Source organism: Anomaloglossus baeobatrachus, chromosome 7 (assembly GCF_048569485.1).
Source record: "Anomaloglossus baeobatrachus isolate aAnoBae1 chromosome 7, aAnoBae1.hap1, whole genome shotgun sequence".
NCBI classification, from domain to species: domain Eukaryota; kingdom Metazoa; phylum Chordata; class Amphibia; order Anura; family Aromobatidae; genus Anomaloglossus; species Anomaloglossus baeobatrachus.
In genome coordinates, this window is record NC_134359.1 from 270,997,190 (window position 1) to 271,014,786 (window position 17,597).

The 17,597-nt window shown below is 47.2% G+C and overlaps 2 protein-coding genes across 2 annotated transcripts; one reads left to right on the forward strand and one right to left on the reverse strand.

The window, feature by feature from the left end:
- Positions 1-11,157: 11,157 nt before the first annotated feature.
- On the reverse strand, positions 11,158-11,538 carry LOC142246225 (histone H2B 1.1-like). Its single transcript, XM_075319261.1, has one exon. The coding sequence runs from the start codon at positions 11,536-11,538 to the stop codon at positions 11,158-11,160; it is 381 nt and encodes a 126-aa protein (XP_075175376.1).
- Positions 11,539-11,998: 460 nt separating this feature from the next.
- On the forward strand, positions 11,999-14,414 carry LOC142246710 (histone H2A-like). Its single transcript, XM_075319769.1, has 2 exons — positions 11,999-12,217; positions 14,139-14,414. The coding sequence occupies exons 1-2, from the start codon at positions 11,999-12,001 to the stop codon at positions 14,412-14,414; spliced, it is 495 nt and encodes a 164-aa protein (XP_075175884.1).
- The last annotated feature ends 3,183 nt before the right edge of the window (positions 14,415-17,597 follow it).

A 17,597-nucleotide genomic window follows, 5' to 3' on the forward strand; every position in this document is an offset into this window, starting at 1 on the left:
GGTTTCCCACCGGTAACCCGCTCCCCGACCTGGATATGGGCCGGAGGAGCCCCTTTTGCCCACAGGCGCTGGCCCTGGGAGACGGTTGCCCTTGGCGGTGGCGGTGTCTCCCCTTCACGGTTGGACGGTTGCCTTCTATCGGGACTTGGCTGTTTGGAAACCCTGAGGTCCCCTTCACTAACGGATTTCGCAAATTCACGGCGACACCAAGCCTTGCCGGGATCCGAAAGGCCCCTGCCAATGGTGCTGACTTCTCTTTGTATACCGGTCCGGTACGGCCGGGTCACCACCCATCCACGGTCCTTACGGCAGACTCCAATCGGCCTCCACTGCAGACGGTCACCACATCCTGCCAACCTTGCTGACCTGTCCGGGCCACACACCCGGACCAACTTCAGGCTCTTTGCTGTCCCTTTTCTCCTCTTTACTACTTTCCTCCTTCCACTTCCTTAGCTTAACTCTCACGGCCTGTGTTTTCCCTCCTCCTTGGTGGGTGGAGACCAACCGCCTGGCTCCACCCCCTGGTGTGGACAACAGCCCCTGGGGAAGGCAACAAGGATTTTGTGTTTTGACTATGATATGCCTGCAGGGAGTGTGGGGTGTGTAAGTGTTGTGCTCTGTGGCCCCTGGCTTGTCCAGGGCGACACAGAAGCACTGCAGCACTGCCTCGGCGAAGCGGAAACAGGCTGTGCTGAAGCTAATCTGCATAGGTGACAAACCCCACAATGCAGAAGAGGTGTGGACAGCTCTGAAACAGCAGGCAGATCACTGGCTCACACCTCTGAACCTGAAGCCAGGAAAGGTTGTGTGTGACAATGGCCGGAACCTGGTGGCGGCTTTGAGGCGAGGCCAGCTGACACATGTTCCATGCGTGGCCCATGTGCTCAACCTCGTGGTTCAGCGGTTTCTAAAGTCATACCCAGAGCTGTCTGATCTGCTGGTAAACGTTCGCCGCCTGTCTGCACATTTTCGAAAGTCACCTACTGCTTCAGCCGGCCTTGACGGCTTTCAGCGCCATTTGCATCTTCCGGCTCACAGACTGGTGTGTGATGTCCCCACGCGTTGGAATTCAACTCTGCACATGTTGGTCAGGATATGTGAGCAGAAGAGGGCAGTTGTTGAGTACCTGCATCACCTAAGCCGTCGGGAAATGGGTCAAACTCCACACATAACACCTGAGGAGTGGAGATGGATGTCCGACCTATGTACCATCTGCCAAAACTTTGAGGACTCCACCAAGATGGTGAGTGGCGATGACGACATTATTAGCGTCACCATACCGCTTCTCTGCCTTCTAAAATGGTCTCTGCTCAAAAAACAACCATGATGCATTGCAGGCGGAGCGCGATGAGTTTGCGCAAGAAACAGTAGTGGGTGTGAGTGACAACACACAGCCCAGCCTCGTCTCATCACAACGTGCAGTGGAGGACTATGACGAGGAGGAGCATGAAGACATGGAGCAAATCTCCGGCCAAATTGAGGATATGACATGCAGTCATATCCTCGGTTCAGCGTGGCTGGCCAGAGGACAGGGTAGATGATGAGGAGGAGGAGGAGGAGGACAGCATGTTCAGTCATCGTGTTGGTCAGGATACTGAAGTGATGGCTGTTAAGAGTCTGGCACACATGGCTGACTTTATGGTAAGCTGCCTGTCTCGTGACCCTCGCGTTAAGAACATCTTGGCCGACAATCATTACTGGTTGGTAACACTGTTAGACCCACGCTAAAAGGAGAACTTTATGTCTCTTATTCCCGAGGCGGAGAGGTCAGGCAAAATGCAGCAGTTCCAGAAGGCCATAGTCACAGAAGTAGGCAAAGCATTCCCCTCACAAAACGCTAGTGGCATAGGTCAGGAATCAGTGGACAACCAAGGCGTACAGCCGAGAGGGGCACAAGTCCAATCCGCCAGAGGTAGGGGAACAGTCTTTAAGATGTGGGACAGTTTTCTCAGCCCCTCACATACCACAGCCCCTGAGGTGCGGGGTAGTGCCACAAGAAATCCTAAGTTTGCCCAGATGCTCAAGGAGTACCTTACAGATCAAACAACTGTACTCCGACATTCCTCTGTGCCTTACAATTAATGGGTATCCAAGCTGGACACGTGGCATGAATTGGCTCTCTACGCCTTGGAAGTCCTGGCCTGCCCTGCCGCTAGCGTTTTGTCAGAGCGTGTTTTTAGTGCCGCAGGTGGAATCATTACAGATAAACGCACCCACCTGTCAACTGTAAATGCTGACAGGCTGACTCTGATCAAGATGAACAAGGGTTGGATTGGGCCAGACTTCACCACACCACCAGCAAATGAGAGCGGAATTTAAAGTTTGTAACGGGAATTTGCCATGTACCTCCACTCACCCATGGTAACACACTTCTGGACTTTGGCTAATCGCTGGACTGCTCCTCCTTCTCCTCATGCGCCATCATGATGACCGTTACAATAGTTAGGCCGTTGTTTCAGGTATACCCCCAGTGGTAAATTTTTTCGCCCATTCTTTCAGAATGGGCATTACAACGACAGGAGACCCGCTCCTTTGCAATGGGAACAATGTTTTGAGGCCCTCATGCACATCTCTATCCAGGGACAATATGGAGCCTGACGCTGCCACCGACAGGCACACACGTACGGTTTTTAAATGCAAGCACGGACGCAATAACAACCTAACAGGTTTTTAGGAGCGACAATTACTGAGAAGTCTGACACTATCAGGCACTGCTGACTGACGTGTATTATACACTACACTTGTGCGTTATATAATAGTTTGTGAAAAACGCACACAAGTGCACCTGTACGCTGCCACCGACAGGCACACACGTGCGGTTTTTAAATGCAAGCACGGACGCAATAAGAACCTAACAGGTTTTTAGGAGCGACAATTACTGAGAAGTCTGACACTATCAGACACTGCTGACTGACGTGTATTATTCACTAGACTTGTGCGTTATATAATAGTTTGTGCAAAACGTGCACCTGTACGCTGCCACCGACAGGCACACACGTGCGGTTTTTAAATGCAAGCACGGACGCAATAAGAACCTAACAGGTTTTTAAGAGCGACAATTACTGATAAGTCTGACACTATCAGCCACTGCTGACTGACGTGTATTATACACTACACTTGTGCGTTATATAATAGTTTGTGAAAAACGCACACAAGTGCACCTGTACGCTGCCACTGACAGGCACACACGTGCGGTTTTTAAATGCAAGCACGGACGCAATAACAACCTAACAGGTTTTTAGGAGCGACAATTACTGAGAAGTCTGACACTATCAGCCACTGCTGACTGACGTGTATTATACACTACACTTGTGCGTTATATAATAGTTTGTGAAAAACGCACACAAGTGCACCTGTACGCTGCCACCGACAGGCACACACGTGCGGTTTTTAAATGCAAGCACGGACGCAATAAGAACCTAACAGGTTTTTAGGAGCGACAATTACTGAGAAGTCTGACACTATCAGACACTGCTGACTGACATGTATTATTCACTAGACTTGTGCGTTATATAATAGTTTGTGCAAAACGTGCACCTGTACGCTGCCACCGACAGAAACACACGTGCGGTTTTTAAATGCAAGCACGGACGCAATAAGAACCTAACAGGTTTTTAGGAGCGACAATTACTGAGAAGTCTGACACTATCTGGACTGTTTTAGACTGTGTACACCAGCCCCAGATATGATGAAGGCTGGTATACGGTCACCACTAGGAATGGCTATATACCCTGCCTGCCTGCCTGCCTGCCTGTATACTGCTACAATAGTCCTAACAAGGACTCTTCTGGTCACTAGCCTGTATTCCGACCTGGCTATACCCTGCCTGTATATAGCAATAATAGTCCTGAGAAGGACTCTGCTACTGTACTCCGACCTGGCTATTCCCTGCCTGCCTGTATACAACTTATTGTATGTCCTGAGAAGGACTTCTGGTCACACTGTTATGGACAAGATTATGAATTATTATAAGTATATAAGAGTTACATGGAGATATCCATAAAGAACAGGATTTAAGATGGTGTTTGAACTGTACCCCACATATCTCTTGGCATAAGACTCAGACAGACAGTCTGGGCTATTCTTGTGACCAGTGAATCATGCTGACATTGCTTAATATAAATGAGGAACCAAGCACATTACAGTAAATTGTATATCACAGAATAAGCTGTTCTACTTTATCCAATAGGAGACGTGTTACGTATTCTTGGCACCTAGCCAATAAGATTATAAATATCCGTACAATTTCCGTATTAAAAGTCAGTCTTACTTTCTATTCATATCTGAGCACGTCTCTGGTGTGTGTGAAAGAGTGGTTATGCATGCTACCACGAGTGACTCATAATTTGGACTGCAGACAGTTTAAGAGGGATGCATGATTAGATTGCATCAACCTAAATTACGGCCTTATCAACACTGTTTGCAGCCCTGCTCCGGAACTAACTATAAAGAGCCGCAAACCTTTCCCTGAAGCAGCAACACTCTCCCTGCACTGACTGTCTGGATGGCTGTGAGCAGAGCACAGCGCGCCCGCCGGTATAAAGGCTCGGTCACGCTGTGCGGGCCGGCCAATCACTGCAATTCCACAAATAACAGGGCTGTGGCATTGCAGTGGTCTGCCAGCCAATCCCTGCATGAGGGCTGGCTCTCAAAAGAGCGCCAACATGCAGAAATGAAGACCACGAGTACAGCACGAGTATCGCGAGATTACTCGGTCCCCGCCGAGTCGCCCGAGTACAGTGATACTCGTGCGAGTACCGAGTAGTAACAAGCATACTCGCTCATCACTAATAATATGTAGTTTTATTTAGTATATATTGGTGCTATATAAAGCACCTTACAATTAACCCTTTCACGACCGGCCGATTTTTCGCTTTCCGTTTTTTTTTTTCGCCATTCTTTTTCTGAGAGACGTAACTTTTTTATTTTTCAGTCAATATGGTCATGTGAGGGCTCATTTTTTGCGGAACGAGCTGTACTTTTAAATGAAACCATCAGTTTTACCATATTGTGTACTAGAAAATGGCAAAAAAATTCCAAATGCTGAAAAATTGCAAAAAAAGTGCGATAGCACTATGGTTTTTGAGATATTTTATTCACTGTGTTCACTATATGGTAAAACTGATGTGTGGGTGTGATGCCTCAGGTCATTGCGAGTTCGTAGACACCAAACATGTATAGTAACCTATAAGGAGCCCCTTTAAATCTCAAAAGTTGATTCCCATCAAAAGACCTAATACCTATAATTAAGACACAGGAATCTAAATTGCTTGCAAAAAGTGAAACAATTGTTTTTATTATTAAAACAAAGTGCATTTACATTGTAATTAGTGACATTTCACAAAAGGACCATAGTTTAGTGAAAAAGATAGAGGGAAAATAGTATAGCCACACTAATAGTTCATATGGTGATGCACCCCGAGTAGGCAGAAACCCTTTTAATTTTACCAATTTATTGAATGCCAGTTGAGACCAACCGACTACATTGTCAGGGGAATGCTGTCTATGAGATTAAACCCATGTATTCAGATCTCATCAAACATATGTGCCAACCGACCTGTTGGGGTCGAGTAATAACACTAATTATATGTGGATGTGACCACCCTCAATCCGACAATACAATTGAGAGCTACACACAATCACCCTAAGAAGCATATGCCAAAAGTATACAAAGGGTTAATTTGTTATGGTCTATAGTGACACTATTTATATGTGGATGTAAACACCCTCAATCCTACAGTTAGATTGAGAGCTGCACAAGAACCCCAAGAAGCATATGCCACAGGTAAATAGTGGGTTAATTGGTGTATCACCCCAGAGTTAAAATTACTCCAGGCCACACGTAAGTATATTCTTAAATATCAATAATAGGGTCAGAAGACACATTAACCCTGCAATAAACCTGCAATACAGACGATTTGGTCTTTACCTGAAGTCATATTTAGTGATGGCTAGAGGGTTTCCACGTGGTCGGGGTCCGTCACCAGTGACTCTGCCTCAACGCGCGTTTCACCGCTTCGGTTTCGTCAGGAGGCTTGTGTATTGAAAAGTGATGTCCCCTCTTATAGATCCCCCGATCAGGTACAGGTGTGCACGGACGGTCAGCTGTTATGGACGCGCCCACCGACATGATGCAGATCCCGCGAGCCCGTCGCCAGTCGAGCGCGTCACACGCCGCATGACCGCGTACGTGCGGTCAGCGGTCATGTGACACGGAGCCAGCAAGGAAACCGGATGTGTCATCCGGTCGCCATGCCAACTCACTCAGTCGGCTGACTTGCTCGCGGTGATGTGCAGCGCATGCTGGAGGCGCGTCAGAACCGTCATCCTGCACAACCCGAACCCGGTCGTTCAAGATCCTGATTGTATCATAACCTCACCAATAGTAAGTAACCCATTTTACAGAACACATCAATACACATATCATGAATTAATGGTCAAGAAATATAAGCATTACTGCTGTAAGGTTTAGAGAGAGAAACAGAAAATTTAGATAGAAATAGAGGGATCACATTACATTATCTATGTAAATCAGATGACATACGTAATATACTAACTAATATTGTAATAAATGTATATAAGCGCATCTGATAATCACTTATGCCTTCATATATCAGGGACACAACAGATGTCTTAAGGCGCCTCAACCACATTCAACTTGAGCCAGATATGTATCTGGTGACATGTGATGTTGAGGCGCTATATACCTCAATTGTTCATAGCCATGGGACCACTGCGTCTAGAACCTTTCTGCAAATGACCAACATGGACACAGAACTTATGGAATTTGTTATGGAGTTATTGGATTACATCTTAACCCATAACTATTTCATTTTTAAAGACCGTTATTACCTACAGCTCCAGGGGGTGGCAATGGGGGCGACGTGTGCGCCCTCATATGCTAACCTTTTCCTGGGGCTGTGGGAGCGGGAGGTTGTCCAATATATAGAGGGTTTCGATGCAGTGGTCTCATGGCATCGGTGAGATCGGGGGATCTATAAGAGGGGACATCACTTTTCAATACACAAGCCTCCTGACGAAACCGAAGCGGTGAAACGCGCGTTGAGGCAGAGTCACTGGTGACGGACCCCGACCACGTGGAAACCCTCTAGCCATCACTAAATATGACTTCAGGTAAAGACCAAATCGTCTGTATTGCAGGTTTATTGCAGGGTTAATGTGTCTTCTGACCCTATTATTGATATTTAAGAATATACTTACGTGTGGCCTGGAGTAATTTTAACTCTGGGGTGATACACCAATTAACCCACTATTTACCTGTGGCATATGCTTCTTGGGGTTCTTGTGCAGCTCTCAATCTAACTGTAGGATTGAGGGTGTTTACATCCACATATAAATAGTGTCACTATAGACCATAACAAATTAACCCTTTGTATACTTTTGGCATATGCTTCTTAGGGTGATTGTGTGTAGCTCTCAATTGTATTGTCGGATTGAGGGTGGTCACATCCACATATAATTAGTGTTATTACTCGACCCCAACAGGTCGGTTGGCACATATGTTTGATGAGATCTGAATACATGGGTTTAATCTCATAGACAGCATTCCCCTGACAATGTAGTCGGTTGGTCTCAACTGGCATTCAATAAATTGGTAAAATTAAAAGGGTTTCTGCCTACTCGGGGTGCATCACCATATGAACTATTAGTGTGGCTATACTATTTTCCCTCTATCTTTTTCACTAAACTATGGTCCTTTTGTGAAATGTCACTAATTACAATGTAAATGCACTTTGTTTTAATAATAAAAACAATTGTTTCACTTTTTGCAAGCAATTTAGATTCCTGTGACCAAACATGTATAGGTTTACTTTTATATAAGGGGTTAAAAAAAAATCGGAAGTTTGTCCGAAAAAAGTGGCGCACGTTTTACGCCATATTCCGTGACCCGTAGCGTTCTCATTTTTCGGGATCTTAGGCTCAATGACGGCTTATTTTTTGCGTCTCGAGCTGACGTTTTTAACGGTACCATTTTTGTGCAGATGCTACGTTTTGATCGCCTCTTATTGCATTTTGCGCAAAAGTTGTGGCGACAAAAAAACGTCGTTTTGGCGTTTGGAATTTTTTTGCCGCTACGCCGTTTACTGATCAGATTAATTGATTTTATATTTTGATAGATCGGGCGTTTCTGAACGCGGCGATACCAAATGTGTGTATATTTTTTTATTTTTTTAACCCTTTAATTTTCAATGGGGCGAATGGGGGGTGATTTGAACTTAGGTTTTTTTGTTTTTTTTTAATTTTTTAAAACTTATTTTTTTACTTTTTTTTTTTATTTTACTAGTCCCCCTAGGGGGCTATTGCGATCAGCATTCCGATCGCTCTGCAGTATCTGCTGATCACAGCTGGAAGGCTGTAAACAGCAGATACGCTGTCTTTCTCTTTTGCTGTGCCCCGGGCACAGCGAAAGTGAAACCAATTCATGTGTAGTACAGGAGTCATCACATGACCCTGTACTACCATGACAACTATCGGGAGTCACGTGATCGCGTCACGTGACTTCCGGTTTCGGCGGTAAGTAAAACTTTACCGCGATTGCGTTTATAATGGCGCTGTCATGTATTGACAGCGCCATATAAGGGGTTAATCGGCACGAGCAGATAACGATTCTGCTCGTGCCTAGCAGGCACACATCTCAGCTGTGAAAATCAGCTGAGATGTGTGCCGATCGCGGCATGCTGCCGCCGGAGGACCGCGGGCAGTAAGATTATGTCATTTAGGACGTAATTTTACGGCCCGCGGTCGTTAAGGGGTTAAGCGGAGACATGTACAGGCCTCTATAGGGGGAGCACACAGGGCATTCACCCTAGCCTCAGTCAGCGGCCTTTTGATGCGGTTTTCCAAGGTGTCTGCCCGGCTACAACATTTTGCCATTCCCAGGAGAGGTATTCGGCTGTTCTCTGAACCACTTTCCTTCGTACCTATTCAGACTAGTTACAGTTTGCATTACTAGCGCACTTGTCACAGCCTGGTCAGTCTTCACTATTACCCGCAGATGTAGCTACACGACAACTCCTTACCTAGTATAGATAACACTTGCTAGAGGCCACCACTTGTCTAAGATAAGTCAAAATCCTTGTGTCACCTGATACGTGTCAAATTCAGAACTTACACGAGTATGGTCTCCTCTGTCCCCTTCACTCATTACTCCCTTTTGAATTTCTATCCAAAGGTCCTTCTCTTTTCTGTACTTTCTACTAACTGTCTAAGGCCTCCTTCACATATCCGTGAAAATCACAAACGTTTTTCACGGACGTGTCAAAGGTGCGTATTGCCCTCCATGTGCCGTGTTTATGGCACACGTGTGTTCTCCGTGTGCTATCCATGATAACACACAGAGAACGGGAACTTTCTGCTCACCTGTGCCTGATGTTGCTGTCCGTGGTTCTGATCTACAGTCTCCAGTCCTGCCGACTCCCCACTGCTGCTTCTTCCAGCCCTCAGTGGAGTGAATATTCATGAGCATAACGAGTAGGGGTCGGAAGCAAGTGACAGCAGCGGCAGAGACAGCAGCACTGGAGAAGGTGAGTACAGAAATTCTTTTTATTTCACAGGCACATGCATTTTCTCTGGTGCGTGTCACACGGATCACATCCGTGCGGTCCGCGTACAGTCTGTTGACACCCGTGATGCCAGAGAAAAACAGACATGTCTACGTGTGGAGCACATGGGCACACGTTTGCTCCACACGGACACACGGTCCATGGCAAAACACGCACGTGAGCGCTGATCCATTGATTTTAATGGGTCTACGTGTGCCCGTGTCTCCAGCACGTGAAGAAACAGACCAAACACATACCGGAGACACGGACATGTGAAAGAGGCCTAAGGCCGGTTTCACATGTCAGTGAAAAACACAGGCGTTCTTCACTGATGTATAAAACACGCACATGTACCTCCGTGTTTCGTGATTCACGACACACGTGAGTAGTCAATGTGCAATCCGTGATCTGTGATTGCACATGGACATATTCTTACCTGTCCCGTTCCTGCTCTCCATGGTGCTGAACTCCTCAGCTCTGCAGCTTCCGCCCACCGCTCTCTGCAGCTACTTCCGGGTTGGCTCTGGCTGCATTCATGAATATTCATGAGCCGGCCAGGAAGCTGCAGAGAGCGTCGCTGGAAAAGAGAGTTTATTATTTTAAATGTCCGTGTTTTTCTGGTACGTGTTTCACGGATCACACCACTGCATAGTCCGTGGGACAGCAGTGATGCCAGAAAAAAATTGACATTTCTTCGTACAGCAATCACGGACACGCGCATACGCCGCACGGAGACACGGTCAGTGAAAAATCACTGATGTGTGCGCAGACCCATTCATTATAATGGGTCTGCGTATGTCAATGATTGTGGTACGTATAAAAAAAAATGCACAAACATATCGGAACAAACTGACATCTGAAAAAGGCCTAACAAACAGAAACTGATTTCCTTTTGCCCACAGATCTCCTTCCACCATGTCTTAGCCCTGATAATTAATGCCATTCACTTGCGATCTAGATGCTGCTGGTCACAAACAAGATAAAACAACACATAACAATGGCAATGCATTATGTTACTTTAGGACAGTGGTGGTGAATCTGCAGAAGGGACACTCAGAGCCCTCTCTGGGGAAAAGCACATTCAGTTGCAGCACTATGCTGTGGCACAGGACTATGAACTTTTCCAAGGCCCTCATGTAGATTCCCAGGGACCGCAGTGCTTGGGCTGGCAGCCATATTGATGCTCATGAGAATTTCTGGGCTGCCTCTCAGAACAATGCTATATTCTATATCTAGGTATAGCAAGCCCCCCACATTCAAAAAGACTACGGTGATATAGGAAAACAATACACAGATGGATGATAGGATTAGCAGTGTTAGTGTCGAGGGTATTATACAGTGGAGCTGTGTATGTGGGAGAGAAATAGAGGGGCAGTGTGTGGGGTTATTATACACTGGGGCATATTATGTAATTTTCAGTAAAAACGCCAATTAGCGCAGAAATTCCTCTGGGAGACCAGCCGGAAAAGAATCTTGAGGCCCCATCTGATATATTCATATATTATACACAAAATACAGTGGAGTATAAAGCTCTGCTGTAGACAATGTGGTGGCTCTTAAAAGAGCCGTTGTGGTGTTGGAGCAGCAGTGATGCTCACTTGGCGCTGGTGTACTTGGTGACGGCCTTGGTGCCCTCGGACACGGCGTGCTTGGCCAGCTCTCCCGGCAGCAGCAGGCGCACGGCGGTCTGGATCTCCCGGGAGGTGATGGTGTGGCGCTTGTTGTAATGAGCCAGGCGGGAGGCTTCCCCTGAGATGCGCTCGAAGATGTCACCAACGAAGCAGTTCATGATGCCCATGGCCTTGGAGGAGATGCCGGTGTCGGGGTGCACCTGCTTCAGCACCTTGTACACGTAGATGGCATAGCTCTCCTTCCTGGTCTTCCTCCGCTTCTTGCCATCCTTCTTCTGAGTCTTGGTCACGGCTTTCTTGGACCCCTTCTTGGCGGCTGGGGCGGACTTGGCGGGATCAGGCATGATGAGAGAAGAAAGATCTTGTCAGAAGAGAAAAGTGATCCTGCTCCTCCCAGAACGGCCATATTTATAGACCGGCCATGCAAATGAGCACTGCTGACACATCGCTGTTCTATTGGGTGACAAAGGTAAACTGATCCAGCTCCGCCCCCTGCAGCTCATTGGTTGGCTCCTCTCTGCCGTCACATCAGCAGCTTTTCTCTGCTATACCTCCCCCATACTACAGACCTGCATACAGCCCTATAAACCCCGCAGCCTACACGGCGCTGTGCATCCGGGGCCTGTCACTCTGCTCCCGCTCTGTAGTGACCGGTAGTGCCCCGTATAACATGGAGGAAGCAGTGACTGCAGGAGCGGAGTCTCAGTGCTGAGCGGCCGCTGCTCACTCTCCTGACAGCGGCTCTTACTTCTACATTCAGATATTTCACATTAGAAGCTGCAAAAACAACAACGGAGATTGGAAATGGGGCGGAGAATTAGAGGAAGAGGAGGAGCTGAAGCGTCATCAGCCGCTGTCCTCTGTGCGGTCCGCCACCCGGTGACTGCGGGGGATGTTCCGGCTGCGGGGAGATCGGGTTCAGTTCTCACTTCTGAGGAAATAGGAAATGATTGTGATAACGAAGAACGTCGGCGAGAAACACCGGACACTGAAGAGTTAACAGAGACGGATCACGTGGTGCCTGTAAGCTGCCGGTTATCTACAAAGTGATTGGCTGAAAATCGAATTTTGAACTTCCCGCTCAGTGGCCGATAGCTCCTCCCACTCTTTGTTCCCATCCGTGTAACACGCGGCCTCAGGGCGGACGTTCTAAGATTTCTACAATCCGCCGATTCCCATCACCCGACACAGATCTGTGCGATCTGCAGACGCTGAAGTTGGTTCCTAATTAATTCTTCTCTCACTCTGGTTAACCCCTCATTGCTCGTGTTACCGCGGATCCCGTATTATTTCCGGTGTACACAAAAGATGCGTGGTCACCACCAGAGCCAGCGGTGCCGCACAATGAGCCGCTCCCGGTACAACAGCAGAGGATGCATGTAGAGAAGGATATATACGGGTATATATAAATACACACAATAGGGTGACTGGGATGCATGTCATACAGGGGCCAGAAATGGGAAACATATTGTTACCAAGATGGCATCAGGAAGGAACACATAAGTGGACAAGGATAGAAGACTTATGGGGGCCAGGATAGGAGAAAATGGTTACCAGGATGGGAAACATATGGGGATGAGAGTGGAACTCATGTGGACCGTGATAGGGGAGATATGGGGACCTTGATGTAAGAAATATGGCACATATAGGAATCAGGCTGGGAGACATATGGGACAAGGTTTGTGAAATGCGGACGAGTATTGTGTACCGGCGATTGAGTACAATTCACATTATCTGTACAATTAATACTCAGGATACAGCGCAGTCCTGTCCTCCAGACCTGCTGCCCCCGCACACGGTGATCGCGCTGCATGGAGGATGAGCCGCCATTATTATTCTGAAGGGTTATCATTAATCTTCGGTGGCCGCCATCTATCAGAGACTATAGTGCCCAAGACGCGGTGATTACACAGGAGTCTATAATCTCGGTACAGTTCCTCCATCTATCCAGCTGCCTCATGCAGCGTTATTCCCGGTGAATATTCGCTGTACCCGATCACCCACACGGGTCTAATCCTAAAAATATCGTTAACAACATTCATCTCACAGCAGAACTTTGCTTTTTGCTCTAGTAACCGCAGCACAGCAGGATATGGACTGTACTCATATATCCATGTTCGGTTATACCACCACCCAAAGACATGCAGCTGGCCCGCCGCATCCGTGTGGAGAGGGCTTGATCTGTCCTGCACCCCGAGTACAACACAAAGGCTCTTCTCAGAGCCACCACATCCTCCTCATCAGAGCTGGTGCCGCTTATATCCTCTAATGTTCCGTACTAGTGACTGCACCAGACGGTTTATATAGCAATATCTGTATCTATATCCATTCTCCATTACCGCGATTACTGCGGAGTTGGAAATCAATGCGTGAAATAATCGGATTGATCTTGGTCCATATCACTGAGAACAGACACGTGCGAGCAGTGAGTGATAAAGTAAATTTCACCCATTAATGTTAGATTGTAAGTGACTGCCCGTGTTTTCAGGTACATAGCGCTGTAGAGATTAGATCTTTCCTGATCACCTCAATATCAGTCTTATCACCACCAAGTTCACTTTGAAGAGCTGATCCTTCATATGTTGCTGTTATTTTGCTCTACAAAGTCGTTTTGTTCTACAAAGTCATAACAATTGTAGTCACAACCATAAAGTCATTCCATGAAATAATAAGCGTTGATATATAATGAACTACAATGCAGGAGGATTTATTTTTTTGCAAAAAAACATGGATTATAAACCTAGCCAAAATAGAATTTAATTCAATGCAGGGGTAAAGTGCCAGCAGTGCAAGGGTCTGGATCTAGCAACAAAGCTGCTACACACCTGCTTAATTACATGAATGGTATATAGGTAAGTACTACACTGCTAAAAAAAAAGTCATTATTGTAGTCTCAAACATGCAGTCATTTCATCAAATACTAAGTATTGATTGACATATAAAGTGCAATTATGCCGAGAGAGTGGGCGCCGGCGCTCCGGTCTACCTGGCCGCTGTCCTCGAGTATCTGACTGCTGAGATCCTGGAATTGGCCGGCAATGCTGCCCGGGACAACAAGAAGACCCGCATCATCCCCCGTCACCTGCAGCTGGCTGTGCGCAATGACGAGGAGCTGAACAGGCTGCTGGGTGGGGTGACCATTGCCCAGGGAGGCGTCCTGCCCAACATCCAGGCCGTGCTGCTGCCCAAGAAGACCGAGAGCAGCAAGAAGAGCAAGTAACGCCGCTGATCCGCATCCTCCACCACACAAAGGCTCTTCTAAGAGCCACCACCCCGTCCTCACAGGAGCTGGCGCCGCTGATCTCTGCTGTGGTTCTGTACATATAGATTTATTATGACTGCGGTTTTATATATCTCCGGGGGTATAAGCTGCACCCGGCAGTGTGAATAGTCCTGTGTATTATGAGGTTGGAACAGGGATTCTCTGATCCAGTCTCTTCTACACAATCCTCTTCTCCATCCTCCATGTCCTGCAGTGGGAGGCGCTGAGTAACAGCCGCTGTTGTGCCCTTTCTGCGGGGATTTGGGGCCGGTGATGGGCGCCGGGCATTCGATTGTATAATGTGGGTAGATGCTCCTCTACGTACGGCTCCTGATGACTCCACTAGTGCAGGGCGACCCTGTGTTCCTGTCCTCACTCCCCATGTGGCGGCGCAGTGTGGTACACGGACTCTGCCGCTCAGTCTATATACAATGACTGCGGACAATGTGTGATAGGAAATCCCATCACTGTAACTCCAGTGTTATATACCCTCATATCGTGCCTCTATATAGAGCTGTACAGACTCCACACAGAAGCACGGCCGCCTCTGTGAGCACCGAGGTTTCTGCAATCACTGAACACATAATGTGAGCGGCATCTGCTATATGGAATATACGGAATAATAATGGAGATACTAGTGGATTTCCTGAGATCCCATCAGCCGCGACAAGGCGCCTCCTGTGCTGGCCCTGATCTCATCTGTTCCATACAGCAGCGGCGCCGCTCACATTTCATACACTCGGGGTTTGCAGACATCTTGGCTCTTACACAGACGCTGGATTCTTCTGTGTATTCTGCGGGTATTGGGCGTGTTCACACTTGCTGTATTCGGAGTCGCTGCTCACTTTTCTTTATGCTGCACAGACCCAATTATAAGTCTCCATATAGCGCTGAATATAAACCTACATATGAAGTATTCACTCAGCCCCAGACCTCCCGCCTGACACCGCGGGGCACAGAGAACAGAGAGTGGAGAAACTCAGCCATTGTGCGGGAATTTCAAATTCAGAGCTCAGCCAATCAGGGCAAAGTACAATTCTGGCTCCGCCCACACAATTCGTTCCACAGACGCTCAGTTTTAACACCTTAGTGCCCGTGATTAATCCAGTTGCCATTACAGAATATTCAAATTGTCTCTCCAGTAAAGGAGACAAACTCTAGCACAGCGCCACCTATTGGAAGTAGCGATCCTAAAAGTCACAAGTGGATTTTCAACAATCCATTGCAATATGACTCAGGATATATAAGCCAGATCAGAATCCCAATTTGCAGACACGGTGTTTCGGGGTGCTTGCCCCTCGTCAGTGCAAAGTAAATAGGTGGCGCTGTGCTAGAGTTTGTCTCCTTTACTGGAGAGACAATTTGAATATTTCCCAGAGGGGCATTGCAGCTATAAGTCCCCTTACCTGGCAGCCAGACTGGCTTGCAAAGTCTCCTTAAGGAGAATAGTGTTCCCCCGTGGTCCCCACATAGCTTTCTCATGAGCCAGATCAGACACCCCCATACTTTGCACTGACGAGGGGCAAGCACCCCGAAACACCGTGTCTGCAAATTGGGATTCTGATCTGGCTTATATATCCTGAGTCATATTGCAATGGATTGTTGAAAATCCACTTGTGACTTTTAGGATCGCTACTTCCAATAGGTGGCGCTGTGCTAGAGTTTGTCTCCTTTACTGGAGAGACAATTTGAATATTTCCCAGAGGGGCATTGCAGCTATAAGTCCCCTTACCTGGCAGCCAGACTGGCTTGCAAAGTCTCCTTAAGGAGAATAGTGTTCCCCCGTGGTCCCCACATAGCTTTCTCATGAGCCAGATCAGACACCCCCATACTTTGCACTGACGAGGGGCAAGCACCCCGAAACACCGTGTCTGCAAATTGGGATTCTGATCTGGCTTATATATCCTGAGTCATATTGCAATGGATTGTTGAAAATCCACTTGTGACTTTTAGGATCGCTACTTCCAATAGGTGGCGCTGTGCTAGAGTTTGTCTCCTTTACTGGAGAGACAATTTGAATATTTCCCAGAGGGGCATTGCAGCTATAAGTCCCCTTACCTGGCAGCCAGACTGGCTTGCAAAGTCTCCTTAAGGAGAATAGTGTTCCCCCGTGGTCCCCACATAGCTTTCTCATGAGCCAGATCAGACACCCCCATACTTTGCACTGACGAGGGGCAAGCACCCCGAAACACCGTGTCTGCAAATTGGGATTCTGATCTGGCTTATATATCCTGAGTCATATTGCAATGGATTGTTGAAAATCCACTTGTGACTTTTAGGATCGCTACTTCCAATAGGTGGCGCTGTGCTAGAGTTTGTCTCCTTTACTGGAGAGACAATTTGAATATTTCCCAGAGGGGCATTGCAGCTATAAGTCCCCTTACCTGGCAGCCAGACTGGCTTGCAAAGTCTCCTTAAGGAGAATAGTGTTCCTCCATTACAGAATAGAAATTTAAGGCTGGAGGGTTTACACCACTCTGGAGAAAGTATAAGCGGCTCTACGTGGAGTATAAAGTGGTGTATGCAAGGAGAATACAGCACTATATGGAGGTATTCAGCTTTTATAGATAATAAACAGGACAATAGGAGTTTACAGCAGTATATGGAAGTATACAGCACTATGGATGGTGTATAGGGCACTGCACGGGGTATACTGTACTTTGTGGACGTATACATAACTATATGGAAGGACCCGATACTTTATAGATATACAGCACATTATGGAGTATACAGTACAGCGGTGAGATTATTTAGGCTGTCACATTTTAACGCATGTTTTTTTCGGGGGCCCCAATAGTGCTCTGTACTGCTATAGAGGGCTGTATAACGTCCATACAGAGCTTTCTACTCATCATAAAGGGCTCTGCACTTCAATGTAATGCAATATACCCCCATATAGTGCTGGACGCCCGCTAATAGTACAGATCATCATAAGTGCTGAATACAACCTACATATTTAATTTTCACTCTGAGCCAGAGCCCCTCCCGCTGACACCGCGGATCAGAGAACAAAGAACGAGAGAAAAGCAGCCAGGGAATCATTCGATGCTCAGCCAATCAGCACTAAGCAGGTCTCTGCCTCCGTCCACAGACGCGATCTATCCACAGACAGCAACTTCTTAGTGCCAAAGCAGAGGAACC